We start from the raw sequence: 15,990 nt of genomic DNA, 5'->3' as shown, positions 1-15,990 counted from the left end.
AAGTTTTAAATTCAGCCAGCTCCACTAGCCAACCCAGAAAGATGATGCCTTATAAAGGTGGCAAGCATTATTAAGGACCCCCATCACCCAGGATATCCCTTCTTCTCATTGCTACCACCAAGGAGGCAGCACTGGAGCCTGAAGACACATTCAATGTTTCAAGAATGGCTTCTTACCCTCCGCCATCAGATTTCTGAATGGATAATGAACCTGTGGACACTGTGTCACTTACTTTCTCCTCTTTCTTCACACTACTTATTTAATTTAATTCATTATATATATTGTAATTTATAGATTTTTATTATTATGTATTGCAATGTACTGCTGTTACAAAACCAATTTCACAATATGCTAGTGATCTAAACCTGATTCTGACTATTTTCAAAATTTCACAGATGTTACAAATATACAAGAATGAATTTGATCATATTTGCTCCCCTTTACTCTTTGGCCGCCCATGGCCTCCCTCTGGTGCTCTTCCCTTTTCTTTCTTCCATTGCCTTCTGTCACTTTCACCAATCAACTTCCCAGCTCTTTACTTCATTCCTCCCCTTTCAGGTTTCACCCATCACCTTGTGTTTCTCTCTCCCCTCCCTCCACCTTTTAAATCTACTCCTTAGCTATTTTCTCCAGTCCTGTCAGAGTCTTTCAGGCCGTAATGTCAACTGTACTCTTTTCCATAGTTGCTGCCTGGCCTGCTGAGTTCCTCCGGCATTTTGTGTGTGTTGCTTAGATTTCTAGCATCTGTAGATTTTCTCTTGTTTAGAATCCACAGTGTTACTTTTCTTTCATGTAAAATTGCTAATAGAATTGCTTCTCAAGTTCTTTAAAATACATGTTAATCATGCATTTATTTCCATACTGAATACCTGATTGGAGTACTGGCTGCATATCTAACCCATGTTTTTTCAGCATCGTATGTGGTTTGTAAACCAGTATGATGTTTCTGGAATTGTATTCACTGTGTAAACTTGCCAGAAAGCTTGTAAGTACACTGTTTACAAGATAAAAATAGCCTTTTCAGGAAGAAATATAAGATTTTATGGCATTAACAGTAAAAATATCCATTGAATTCAAAGTGACTTCATTAAATAAATCTATGCTGCTGGAATTATGAATTTCTAGTAGTGTACTTTGATCTAGTATGGTCGCACTACTCTATAATCAGCTCAAAATGAATTGATCAGTGGAGCATCGTGGCAACATTTGCTACAAATCCAGGTCTTTCCCATCTTCAGGGCCAACCACTTTGTACCTCTGTAATATCATTTGTCACTTGCCCACACACTGGATTTCTGTTATCGAAGGCTTCACACACAACTCCACACATGAAAGTTTTAATCCTATTAATTATATTCAACTTCACACCAGCTTAAACTCTTACAAAATTGTGCATCTGCTACCACCCAGAGCTTGATAACCTACTGTAGTTCCCAGATGAACCTGGAAATTGTCCCCCAAAACTTTCCACTCATTCAAGACATAAAGCATAGTCATTTGTCTGATTTTTTTTCCTTTGAGAATGCTTGTCTGAACGACTTTAGAAAGTCTTATTACTATAAAATCACTATATTTGTCATTATTATTTTCATTTTGAGGCTTATTATGTTATTGCTTTTGTTCTAATGTTGCAATGCCTAGCCACACATTGTGATTAAGGAATAATATTAAGGCATATATTGATACAAATGATCCTTTTCATTCAAGTTTAATTAGTGATGCTGTTATTGCGAGTAGTTATACAAAGAAATTCAGAAACTGAATTTCATAAAAGAATAATGCCCAAATTAGATAGAACTATTATAAGCTTGAATTGTAATGAATTTAAAAAATCACGTGCCTTATGAGTCTAAATAAACATAAGTTCTGCACTTTTCTGTATTTGTCTCACTTTACAGGTAGATTATTGTGTTTCTCAAAGATAATGCTGCTTTCAAATGTAAAACGAAAGCACAATTCTCTCTGCTTTATGATGACCAGAAGGTGTGTTGGTTGACTTTCTTCTTTTATACTCATCTTTTTAAACATATGACAGAAAATGGCAATTTGTTTGTGTTTTGTTGATTTAGCTCTTGAAGATATTGTGCTCTGTGTTACTTTCCTGGTACTTTGCAATGAAAGTAACTTTCCCCCAACGGCAGTTCAAGTTCTTGCCTCTGTTGTTCGTTTTTGCCATGTGAGATTGCCTTTGAGTGAAATGATAGAAGAAACAGCATGTGCTGTCTGGTTTATTGTCTGAGTTACTCAAAACAGAAAATAAACAACAGGATAAGCGCTGGAAACAACAAGATAACAGCCACCGTACATCTTGTCTGTCGTAACATTCCAAATCCACAAACGGATTATCACCGAAAGTGACTGTCACAGGAATATAGTCTTCCAGTGGTTACCACACAACAGACACAGACAAAGGCTACACAAGTGGTCCCACAGGATATCCCAAAATCCGCTCCTGGATTATATGAAGTGACAGTCACACATTCATTGTGCACCGTGTGCCGATGTTTAACCCAATCTTTTGGGTTTTGAAGAGTTCCAAACCATAGCAGTGACCAGCTGAAGTTTCAGCTTGCCTGTCCAGTTTCCTCTCTTATGTCTTTCTCTCTCTCTCTCCCCCCTTCCCCTCCCTCCCCAAAACCATGACACCCTGTGATTGACATCATAGTCGCACCTCACTTAGGCTCTTAAAGCGACAGTCCACAGTAAACGAAACCTGCGGGTTCATAACATTAGCTTCTAGCTTTGCCTTGAATTGCATGTTATTATGAATTTCTCTGAGCACAAGTAGTATTGTTTTTTGTAGAATAGATTATTATTGTGTTTCCTTGTGCAATTAATGATTTTCTTTTTCCCTATATAGAACAACTTTATTTCATTTATAATTCAGCTTTGCAGCTTTCAACATAATCATTTAATTCATTAGTTAGCTGGTTTATACTAAAGGGAATTTTAAGGATAAATTTCTTAATTTGTTTCCACGCCTGATATCTGAATTGCTCACATCAATTAATACATTTGTTCCTCAAAATGAAGAATGGATTATTTAATACCCAATTAACATGGCAGCTGTGAGACATTTCAATACAATTTGTCTCACTGCTATTAAGTTTGAGATTTCCCCAATTAAAAGTATGTAACTTGCAAATAGTTTAATGCAGTATCTATACTCTGGATTGATTTAGGAATGAATAACGAGAATTATGTTTCCTTTAAGAAAGTGAGTTGAGTTCTCCTTCCTATTAAGTTTTCAGGTGAAGTTAAAATAATGGGAGTTTACCAGAAACCTTAGTGATGATTTGTATGGCATTCTTGATTTCATGGGTTCTTGCAGCTTATTTCAAGTCAACAACCTTTCTGGTGCTATTAATTCTATTTGATTGGAAAGAAAGCCACAGTAGACTTTAGAGGAAATAACAACCAGCACGTTTGTCAATAGATAATAAATTATCCTTTTCCCAGCGGCCCCATTATCAATTTAGGCTCCATTCCAGGGATTTGTGGGCATAATTGAAATTGAGAGGCATATCAGCATTATAAAAAGGGTGCATTGTGTACTTTCAGAGCTGTGGCATTGTGGAATGCCCACTTCTCCATCATGTAGCTTGATTATTCCTACATCAGACTGGTTACTTAAGGAAGGGAAAATGCTGTGAATTAGACAGATCAGGAAGAAGGAAGTTTGTTGTAAATTAGCGAGGGAAGAGGATGTGCTCATGTAATTGTGACAAGTTGGGAAGGGAAGAGACTTGAGTGCAGTTTAGAATAGCTTGGAGAGGCAGAGGACACTACAGGTCAGCATAGCCAGGAACAGCAGGCACAGCTGGGAGGGGTTGGATAGGTGGCTAAAGGTGGGAGAGTCTTGACTGGGAGTGGGGGGACAAGTAGGTGGATTACTAAAGATTTGGAGAGTGATCTTCATTGCTGCTTACATAAATGGGATGGGGAAAGTTGATCATTGGCCGTGGCCTTGAGCTATTTATTTGCTTGATGGTTAAGTTAAAACTTATTTTTCAACTTGAGATATGTCTCCAAAAGAGCTTCTTCCATGCCCTCAAGCATTAGACTATTAGATTTCTTCCATTCTTGCGGGTTTGTTTAAACTCTGCTTGAAATACTGGTTGTGATTGTTTATTTGTTTGGAATTTAAGTTTTGACTTTAGGAAAATCATCATAGAAGTTCAATCTTTGAGCTAAATTGTAATTGTTAAGCATGTTGAAAGAGAGTGGAAGAAAAGCAAGACCTGAAATTAACATATCCTCTACAAATCAATGAGTATGTTGTAAAAAAAAGATCACTCCCTACTTGTACATAGTTTTCTCCTTTCACTTGTTCTTTCTTTCCTCTCTTTTCTATAAGTGTATACCTCAGATAAGTATTATGTGGAGATTTGTGGCATATATGACTATATGATATATATGAACAATATCTGAAATACATCTTATGGAAATGCTTGATGATGAACTTCAGTTAAAAATAAATTACAAAAAAAGAAAATTTAGGTAGTTTAAAAATGGTTGAGTTTGATAAAGTATTGCTTTGAGTGCAAAAGCAGAGATCTATGCAGAATTTAATGAGTTGCTTGTTAGTCTCTGATGTATTTTGGCCAATTCCTGGCATCAAACTTTATGAAAGACATCATTACATTGGGGAAAAGTACAGCCAAGATTCAGTGGAATGACATGAAAGCCTTTTGATATGTGCAGAGGTAAATAAACAGTTGCTGTTCTCCTTGGATTGAAGATAATTGAGAGATTTAACAGCCGTGTTCCAAATTTTCTAAAGTCTTGATGGAGTAAAAAAATGTTTTAATTGGCAGTAGAACATAGTTAGAGTACAAAGATTTAAAATAATTCGCAGGAGAATCGGCCGAAGGCAAGAATTGTTGTCTTGCAGCACATTACAGTGAGAGTGACTGGATGGGTGACTCGAGCAGATTCATAGCAACTTCTAAAAATGAACTGACTAAATACTTGTAAAAGGTTGAAATGAAATTAATTAGATAATTTTCATTTGTTGGCACGTACGACAGGCTTTTTGACCTTATGTTCACACAGAATATAGCCAAAGGATTCAGAACAGGTTTAGCCACCAGAACAGATTATCACTTGTTCTTCAAACTCAATTACAAATGTTGAACCAGAGATGTGTGTTCTAAACTGTATTTTCTTTTACTACTTTGCAGAGCATCAAAACTGGAGACCGAACACAATTGGGAGCAACTTTCAGAACCTGTTTCCACCCATCACAGCAACAGGAACAATGAGAGGCCTGGGTAAAACTGGCTCAATTATTTTGCTTTGGCTATGGATAGTGTTACAATAGTTTTACTTATTTGAACTCAAGTCTAAACAAAAACTGCCATGCTAGAAATCTGAAATACTTATTTTCTGTTTTTATGACTTCTTTGAACTGTTGAAGTGCACAAGGTAATAATATAGAATTCAAGGTACAGAAAATGCAATAATCTGCTGCTTTTTAAAATGAGTTACATTTATCATTGATGGTGCCCCATCCAAGAAACATTACAAGCATCATGATGCAGATGCCTTTCTTGTATGTTGTAAAATTGTATGATTCAATTTATTAACAAATATATACTTCTGTAAATGAGAAGAATGGCAAGAAGAACATAACATCCTTTCTGGTCTCTGGTGGACAATTAACCAGTCTCCTTAGAGGGCAGTAGGAGATTCTAAATGATGAGGTGTTATCTGATGAGCTGAGAATACTAAATAATCTACATAAAATGGAAGTCAGGCAATTGCTTAAGCATGAACATTGGAATGATTAAGAGCCCTCAAATTGTTTTACATTGATATTACAGCCACTTGTATTATTATTTACCTGTGCAATGTTAGAATTTATTTAGAGCAAACATTTTCCAGTTCATGATCAATTATATATTTGCTGACAATGTTATATTGTTAATGCAAAACTCACACAACATTACAAGGATATAAAAAAAAGGGGTCTTTAAAATAGGAGATTGCCAGATATGGCTATGTCATTGTACGGTTTTGACTATGCTACTTTGAGGTAGTGTGGTTATATATCTGAAGTCCCTGCAGTGTGGAGATGACTTCAGTTGTTATATTGGTTCTGCTATAAAATAGAAAGTAAACTGAAACTGGCTTGAGTACTTTACCAACCTTTAATGAGCTCCAATGCAGACTGATTAAAGGAACCAACCAGTGTGCTGTTGTCAATAGTCTTGCATGTCATGTTCTGGTTGGCTGCCGGTGACTCGTAATGTTCCTTAAAGGTCAGTGTTGAGTCCACTATTTTTCATATTGTATGTTAATGATCTGGATAACAAAATCGATGGCTTTGTGGCCAAGTTTGCGGACAATGCAGAGATAAGTGGCAGGTAGTGTTGATGAGGCAGGGAGTCTGCAGAAAGACTTAAACTAGGAAAAAGGATGGAGCAGCTGGAATAGTGTAGGAAAGTCTATGGTAATGTTCTTTGGTGGAAGTAATAAAGGCATAGGCTATTTACTAAATATGGAGAGAATTCAGAAATTGGAGGTGCAAAGAGACTTGGTAGTCTGTAATGAGGTGGGTCGATCAGACACAAACCAGATAATCTGACTGTCCAGGAGATATGGTATACAAGCAAAACAAAGTAACTTAAGCCTAATTTATTGTCATAAAAAAGAAAGCACAAATAAACCACTCAAAATACTACATAGTAAGTTACAAAGATTTCCACAAAAGTTTCAGGGCTCACAATTCATAGTCTCCACTTGATTGGTGGTGTTGTCAGGGAACTTGGTTGTCGCTGTTGTCAAGAAAACTCTGAATTCCAACTCGTAAAATCACCATGAGTCTGTCCTGGAAACTGATCGCCATCCCTGGTCTAGGTAAAGTCCCAAGAACCAAGGGATAGGTGGCCCAATAACTAGGGGTTCGATCCCCAAGCATAGCGAGACACGGAGAGACAAACAAACTCTTTTATCTCTTGTTCTTGTGGCACTAACACAGCATGGTTTCTTTCATTCAAACAACTCACAAGATCATCAACAAACATCCTGCTGACAGTGATGTATGAGGCCAGAAAGAATTCGGCTGCTATCAGCAAACATTTAACAAACTTCCAGTGTTTAACTTGTGCAGGCCGCTTACATGCCATGAGTTCACAAAGAGTTAAAGTCTCACTTGGAATTGTTCAGGCTTACATTTAATATTTTACAAAATTTAATACACCACAACAAGACTCCTTCAAGGTTAACTTGTTAGTTGAGTCAGTAGTAAGGTAGGAAGATGCAATGTTAGCGTTTATTTGGACCAGACTAGAATATAAAATTAAGGATGTAATGCTGTGATTTTGTAAGGTACAGGTCAGATCACATTTGGAGTATTGTGAGCAGTTTTAGACTGCACATCTAAGAAAGGATGTGCTGGCATTGGAGAGTATCCAACGGAGGTTTAAAAGAACGTAAAGGGTAACATATTGGCTCTGGCCAGTACACACTAAATTTAGATGTTTCCATTAACGGGAAAGTCTAGAACCAGAGGCCGCAGCCTCAAAATAGAAAGATGTCCCTTTAGAACAGAAATGATGAGAAATTTCTTTAGCCAATGGATCTGTAGTACTCATTGCCATAGATGGCTGTGGAGGCCAAGTCATTGGGTATTCATAATGCTTAAATAATAGGTTTTTGTTTAGTAAGGGTGCCAGAGATTACAGGAAGAAGGTGTTAAGGGGGGGGGGGTGGTATATAAATCAGCCATGATTGAAGACTCAATGGTCTAGTATTAATGTAGAGTAAATTTTAATCAAATCATTGTAGTGCTTCACTAAAGCAAATTAATGATTGCTGCTTCCGGAATGAATGAGTCAGTTATCCACTTTGAAACTTGAATGACAAAGGCGCTGTCAAGTCAGTTGTTCTGGAGATATAGTTTCCTGATCCAATATTGACGAGGCATTTGAAGATGTATTTTCAATCATTTGCGTTAAAGGTTTTAGCAGAATCATGGGGAAGGTATGTCAAAGGATACACCGACTGTACTTCTTCACAATTACTTATTTCTTTTGCCTGTTTAGTATTACAGTACTTATTGTCTTTAAAGTATTAATTAAAACTTTAAGATTCCATTTCATTGTTGATGAATCTCGAATGTTGAGATGTCAGAGATAACAGCTATTTGATAAAACAGCAGGATCAGCTGGGAGTGTGACTTCATTGTTTCTGAAAGTTATGCAGTAACACTTCATGATGGGTTGGTTCTGTACAGTGTAGGGGCTTGTTCATGAGGTGGAAGGCAGCATTTTGCAGGGAATTCATGTCCTAGGACACGACAAAGCAAGAGCAGGGAAGAGGTGAACCTGAGTGATTTTTGGGCCTTTTTGTGTCTAGACTCAGATGGGATCCACATAAGTGCTGACAGTGCTTAATTAGTGATGAATTATTCATGTCTAATTTATCACTAATTATCATGTTGCCCTAGCTAAGAAACACCTGTGAGTGGCTATCCATTGAATCTTTGTCATGTGAAACGAGAAAATCCCAGGGATTGTTTGGGATGGCAGATTCACTGCACCAGTTAACACTGAACCATCACTGCAAACTGTGCTTTTGCTGGGATCTACTTTTGAAGACTTTTAAACACCGCCAGTATTCCTAAACTTTGTTCTCCCGTGGTACGGCAGCTTGAGATAATGATAAAATAACAAGCAACATGTGAGCCAGTTGAGGTATTCCATCTCCTTCTCCATCCTCTGTTCTTTATCATTTTCAGCTTGTCTTCCCCCACAACAGACCCTGCTATCGTGTTCTTGGTGATTATGCTAAATGGTATGGATTATTCCTGTTCTCATCCACAGGTCACTCCATGTTCTCTTTTTCCACCTCATTTCTACAGCCTACTGCTAAACTACTAAACAACCTTACACTCTGATTATAATTTTCTGACTCCATTAAGGACTATTTGGTAATCAAATTTCCATAATCTCTCCATTGTTGATCAGCTTGTATCACCTACTTGGTTCATTGTGAAACCGTGAAAATTATTATTGCAGTAAAATATAGTGATTATAATTGTGGGTAGTTGTTACAAAGCAGCCTGCAATGGTTCCTTAGCTGGTTTTAATAGTCCTGTTGTCACCTGCTTATCTTTTGCCTTTTCATTCTTTTTTCCCTATTGCAGTAACACCTGATAGTTTTAGGGTCACAGGTGCAATATCTGCCCAATATTCAGAGACCTTGTAGTGCACTGAGATACCAGAATACAGTCAATGTAAGTGATGTAGTAATGACCTATTTGAAACAAGAAAAACATTAACAGTATAACCATTCTGTTCATGAAGGAGCAAAACTTGATAAGCTAAGTTATTACTTAAAAATTGTGCTGTGTTTCATAATGGAATGATAAGTATACTTGCGTATGCTTAATTTGCGTGGATGTACTGCATGCATTTTCTGGGAATGCATAACAACTTTAACATTAAAAGAGAAATGAATTTTTACTACATTTTTTTACATTATGAAAAGTTACATATTTTACCAGTAGCTACACAAGCAGATCCGTGGTCATGTATCTTACAGTGAATGACTGGCATCCTGACACAACAAAGCATTTTCACATGCACAAGGCACAGGTCAGGAGTGTGACTGCAGTGAGTACCATTCCCAAACTGTACTGCAAAGCTTGCCCTACTGAGTTCGACAGCACCTCATAGAACCGTAAGGGCTTTGGAACATTACCACCTGCAGATTCACTTTCAAGTTTTACACCATCCCTACATGGGAATGTATCATTCTTCCTTTCCCTTTACTGAGCCTAACCCCCAAAGCTTCCTAACTAACATCGTAGATGGAGTATTTACAAAAGAAGACTGCAATAGTTTGAAAAAGCGACTCATCACCACTTTCTCAAGGGCAGTTGACAACTGGCAATAAAAGCAGTACTTATCAACCAGCAGCACACATATACCAATAATATTATCACTACAGAAACTAAAGGCTGGTAACTTCCCAGTAGAAAAACATAAGTACCCAGAGCCATCTTCCTCTTGCTTTGAGAAATGACTTGCCTAGTCAGCATCAAATAGGGTGTTTGGAAAAGTTCTCAAAGCCTTTCTAAAAGTTCAGCAAAGGTTTGAGAAAGGTTTTTAAAGCAAGTTGAGAATAAAAATGTAAATGGTATAGTGAGCAGTAATTGGCAACAATGAGGCCTGGCTATTTGGACAAGCAGTGATTGGAATGCTTGTCTAAGTGACAATTCTGTTTCTGTTCCAGGCCAAATAGAACATCGTGGAGAACAGACCGAGATATGGGACTAATGAATGCTATTGGTCTGCAACCTCGAAACCCTGCCCCTTCTGTTACCTCACAAGGAACTCAAACACCTTCACCACAGCTACAGAATGCGGAAACCCAGACAGACAGGGATTTACAGGAAGCTACCACTTCAGGGACCAGCCAGGGTAAGAAGCTGGAAATGATGGGAATAATCTAAATACGTAAGTTATAGGAGTGCTAAATGACAGAACTGTGGAAATACAAAAGAAATGATAGAATGCAAACAATTTGAAGATTAGTTATGTGTCCATCTTTACAGATGCTGCCTGACTTCCTGAACATTGCCTGTGATTTCAATTTTTATTTCAGATCTGCTGCATGTTTTTGCCTTTCAAAATATCTACTATTCCTGGGGATAATGCAGGCTCCTGAATCTCTTGAGTTATTTCTTTAAAACCAATGAGTTTTTATTTGCATTTTCTGAGTTCCAGCTTGTTTCTGTGTTTAATATTGCAAATGGTTAGCTGTGTGGAGCAACAAAATATTGAAAACAAAATAGGGATGTAGTGGGCACTTAGACACACTCACACACCGTTTGCATCATTGATACACCCGAAAGGGTGTGCATTTTATTGGTACCAAGATGAGCATTAATCATTAGAAGTACAATATTATTTTAGAACAATGTTGGCTATAGTGATACTGCATTTGTTTGATAATATTGGAAAAAATTAAGGACTAAAAGTTTCATTCCAAGCACTTAAATTCATTCCTGCAGAATTTGATCTCTCAGTCTAACATGAAACTGTATCTAAAGACTGCTTTTTATTTGGCAGACTTCTTACAGGCAGTTACTTCCCAGTGGTATTCTGGTCAAGATTTATTATGTACTCTTTTATATTTTGAACACTGTCCTCATTTCATGGTATTTTCTTTTAATTAGGTCATTTAGTATTTCGTAACCAATTTTCCTTTTAGAAGAAACTAATAGGGAACAAATTTTTTTAAAACCTTTTCTCACAGAACATGCATTTGTAATTTAAAATGCAACTCTTCTTGCTTCCGCAAAATCTCAGCAAGTGTGTATTCCATTCTTCCAGCCAGGGTCCTTGGTGTTGCAAGAGAAATTTCCTCTCTATGCCAAGTCATTTGTACTCATTCCTTTGTGATTTCAATTTCATTTACCTTGCATCTTATTTCATCAAGTAAAGCCTGCTGGTGCAGTAGCCATTGGGTGGCTGCCTAGGTCTTGAAGGAATCTAAGTTATAGCAAAGTAATTTGAGCAGTTAATCCGACATGGCAAAAACTGCTAGATTCTTGACTCACTTGCATCCTGTACTCGTTAAAGCTTGCTGCCAGTCTGGTCTACAAGTGATTCCAGTTTTCCACGAGTTCATTGAGGCTTTCTGCCCTCTGATGCAGGAGTCACGACCACTGTTACCTCTTGAAGTTGTACTGGTGCAGCTCCGATAGTGAACTATGTGTATGTGAGGTTATTAAATATATCCATCAGGATGAATAGAAGATAGTCATTAGCACAACTGTCTGACATTCTAACTAAACTCAAGACACCAGGAAGAACCGTCAGTATTGATTTCATCAAATAACATTTTGATTGAAATGAATCACTAATAAACTGGCTCCTCAAAAATATGGAAGATTTCAATTTATAGCACCGTATTTCATGACCTTGAGACATTCCAAGAACTGTACAACCACTGAGTAACTGGCTGGAGTGCGTACTCTTTCTTGATGAAGTGCCAGCCACAGAGATAAATGGCCAAGCTGAGGAATATTGCTCAGAACAATGTGGAGAGGCTTGCTTTTCAAAATAATGCACCAGAATGTTTTTGTCTGCCTCAGAGAATAGAGCTCTAGCCTCTGTTTGACACCTGATTCAAAGGTAGGAATTCACAATGCATAACCTCCCCAGTCATGGCACTAAAATGTCAGCCTGAATTAAATGCCAGAGTCTCTGAGTGTGAAATTTTTTGAGCTTGTGTGGGAGATCCACAACAGCCAATTACTGGCATGGTGAAAGAAAAGTACCTTTTGTTTTCAAGTGATATTTTGCTGATTGGCTTTTGAAAGAATTTATGACCAGCCAGATGCATCAGGACCAACGTTGTTCTCAGCTTAATTAATGGTTGGAGTAACTGCTGTTGTTTCCAGTTAGATCTTTCCACCATTCAAACATAATTTGCTGTCAGCATTCTTAACTAAGAGAACTCTATGACTTTGCTTTATTTCTATAAATATGAAGGTGTTATGATGGTCAAAGCTTTAACCCTTAGATCAATCTTTCACATCACCATCTCTGACATCACACAAAATATTGTAAAGGATTTTAGTTGACATTGAAATTATAGAAGTACACTATCCTGTCTTATTATGTTAATGTACTTTCAGGTTGTTTAGGATGGGAACATGGTAATTCCCTATGTCTGGATGTGTAACTCTAAAGCTGAAGCTGCACAGCAGATTTAGCAAAATAAACATTTATATAATACCTAGGATGTATAGTTATATTATCATTTGCGTTCGATGAGAAATAATATTTATCAAAACTGTTTCCATATTTTTCAAATGATTAATACTGTTTTAGGTTTACTTTATCTCAATAGTGACTGACAGGAATGTCTTCTAAATTGAGAAGGTTTAACTGCACTGTCTCTTCCACAGAAAGTCTTGGGGTCTTCTTGAGCAAGCATATTTTTTAATCACTAAAACTAATTCAAATCTGAAGGATTGAGACCACACTTGGTAATAGATTTTAATTATTAAAGAGGTTGCTTTTTGCTGTGTATTTGTCTCCTTTTAGTTAGGTGGCCTCTTGAAGCCATTTTGCTGGATATCTGTTAGGATATTTGCTGGATGCTATATTAGGATGTTTGCTGGATATCCATTTAATGAGTCTCAACCTTAATAAACCTTCAATTTCCCATCTCCATGCATCTCTGATTGCGAGCATATGCACGCTGGCGTCAATCTTCTTTGTTACAAATTTAATAGTGACTTTTCCTTGCTTCCTTGCACAGAACTACCAGAGAGATTGTTTGGCAATAACTAAAGCATTGAGATTAAACTTTAATTCTCAAGAATGGAAAGAGCTTACTTATTGTAGCCAGTCACAGTGTATCCATATTCTATGCATTAGCTGCGATGTAGACATTTTGGTATATGCTGTATTTATTGTTCGTCTCTAATTGCTTTACACTAGTATATTTACTTTTTATCGTGCATAAACGTTTGGTGGATGATAGATAGATAGATACTTTATTCATCCCCAAGGGGAAATTCAACATTTTTCCAGTGTCCCATACACCTATTGTAGCAAAATTAATTACATACAGTATTTAATTCAGTATAAATATGATATGCATCTAAAATCACCCTCCCAAAAAGCATTAATAAATAGCTTTTAAAAAGTTCTTAAATAGTTTATTAAAGTGCATTGAGTGGTAATTTAAGCTCAGTCCTAACACTTTAACATGTCCTGCCCCTGGTGGTTGAATTGTAGAGCCGAATGGCGTTGGGGAGTAATGATCTCTTCATCCTGTCTGAGGAGCATTGCATTGACAGCAACCTGCCGCTGAAGCTGCTTCTCTGTCTCTGGATGGTGCTGTGCAGAGGATGTTCAGGGTTTTCCATGATTGACCTAGCCTACTCAGCGCCCTCCGCTCTGCCACCGATGTCATACTCTCCAGTTCTGATGACAGTCTGCTGTAAATATTAAAGAGGTTATGGGCATCTTCTTGGAGCTACTCCCTCCTGTAAGTGTTTAATTGTCTCCCACTATTCATGATGGTTGTGACAAGACTACAGAGTTTTGACTTGATGCATTAGGGAGGGAGTTCTGCGGAATCACACTCTTCACTTTATCTGAATGCAATTTTGTAGAGCAGATATTCCCGTTGTGAAGTTTCTGGAGAAGTGGAACAGTTTCAATAGCAGCAACCTAACTTTGAATTTTCCCAGGAATGGGCAAATGGTGAATGATACTGGTTAAGAGAATTACAATGGATAGGTACTTGGTGAGTTGGCATGGACATGATAGGTCAAAGGGTCCATTTCTGTGCTCTATGACCCAGTGGTCATCTACTTACTGCCCGTTATGCCACTAGTGTTTAGGGAAGCAATGAAGGTCCTCTGTCTCTGATGGTGTTCAGGGTTTCCTTTATCATGTGTCAGTCATGCAAATCCTGGGTAGAGACTCAGGAATACAATGTAGGATTCTTCATTGCTGTTTCTGTAACAATTTGATTCACCCGTCAGGGTTGTTAGCCTGAGCTGAACCCCTGAGCTTCGAGGGTTGGTGGACCACTCTTAGACTGCCCTCTACCTTTTGACCTGTTTGGCGTGGATGACCTAACCAGTAGCCAAAGCATAAAACCCTGACTCCATCCAACATAGCACTCCAGGTCATTGAGGCATGCAAGCCTCCAAACCACAACAAGGTTGTGGTCCTCTTGGAGGTCGGTTATCATCAGGTCTTCCTTATTTTTGAAGAAAGACCCATAAATTCAAGTCTTCAACAACAGTGCTTTTCAGCTTTAAGTCAGCTTAGAGTGAAGCCATTTTTACCACACAAGCACAGAACTAGTTACCACCAACAGCTCATTTTAATTTTGTTTGTGCTTTCAGATTTAGCCTAAATTTGGATAAAAATCAACTCTACAGGAGTAGACAGTGGTAGTTAGAACTGGGATCTCTGCCTCCAATATTTTTTTTTCTAAATGCTTGTGTAAGGAATTCCCAAATTTATAAAAACTAATTTAGTAGGAAACACATTGGGCTTTATGAAATGAAAATGGTATATCTTAATTTTGAAAACTTCTGGCTCATTAATGCCCATGTGAACTTTAAGTTGCAGATTCTGCATTTTGTACATTAACAAACATTCTCATTTATCTTATTGCATATTATCTTTAATGTAAAAAATTTTTCCCTATTTAAGTAGTCTGCCTAGTTACAGTATGTCGATCTATTAGCACCACATAGCTGGATGAACCACCTATCCCCTTGTTCCTATTAGTGACATTCTAAATAAACCTATCTTTTCAATGTCCTCTCTTGCATTTGACTGAGGAGATGGAAGTGCAAATTAGGTATCCAGAATCTGATCTGTCTCTTTGTGCTTTGAAGGCTGTTTGCAAACTCTTTGAATATTATTCTGCTTAAATAAAGATCAATGCATTATCTCTCTTAACTCTTTCTTTATGTAGTATCTAAACTGTGGAGGTCCTTATCTCTGTATTCCCTCCTTAAGACGGTCGGCAGTTTTAGTCCAGTTTTAAAGAATTTTAAGCACAATTGAAGAAATGTCATCACAATATTTTAGCAAGTTCTTTTGCACCAAAACGAAATGGGTTATAGTGACTTACTGATGAAGTTATTAGACCAGTATGCAGAGGCTTTGTCCAGAGACAAGAACATGAATCTTACCATTTTAGCTGGGGAAATTAAATTGAAGTAATCAAATCATTCTGGAATTTATTAAAAATCTTTACTGCCTTTTTTCCATTAATGCAGAATTAATGTTTGCATTTCCCAAAACTTGTTCTGCATACTGTATGTTCTCATCACATTGCTTCCTGGATAATGAGGACATTGTATAGTTTAGAAATATTCAGCAAATATGGGATCTTGTCCACATATTTTGTTAAGGCTCCACTATCCAGCCCCTTGATGTCACATAATGACTCACTAAACGTGTCCTTTCCTTACTGTGGGTAAGTTTATTT

General features: G+C 37.4%; 1 protein-coding gene across 4 annotated transcripts in view; it reads left to right on the top strand.

The window, feature by feature from the left end:
• Positions 1-15,990, top strand: part of LOC132397135 (activating molecule in BECN1-regulated autophagy protein 1-like) — a 412,487-nt gene that overhangs the window by 357,899 nt on the left and 38,598 nt on the right. For all 4 annotated transcript variants that reach the window (XM_059975484.1, XM_059975485.1, XM_059975486.1 and 1 more), the window contains 2 exons: positions 5,184-5,273; positions 10,243-10,430. In XM_059975484.1, coding sequence (XP_059831467.1) covers positions 5,184-5,273; positions 10,243-10,430 — 278 coding nt within the window. The remainder of the gene's footprint in view (positions 1-5,183; positions 5,274-10,242; positions 10,431-15,990) is intronic.

The sequence above is a fragment of the Hypanus sabinus genome, chromosome 7 (assembly GCF_030144855.1).
Source record: "Hypanus sabinus isolate sHypSab1 chromosome 7, sHypSab1.hap1, whole genome shotgun sequence".
NCBI lineage: Eukaryota > Metazoa > Chordata > Chondrichthyes > Myliobatiformes > Dasyatidae > Hypanus > Hypanus sabinus.
The sequence above is the reverse complement of the archived record's forward strand: the minus strand, read 5'-3'. Positions and strand labels throughout refer to the sequence as shown.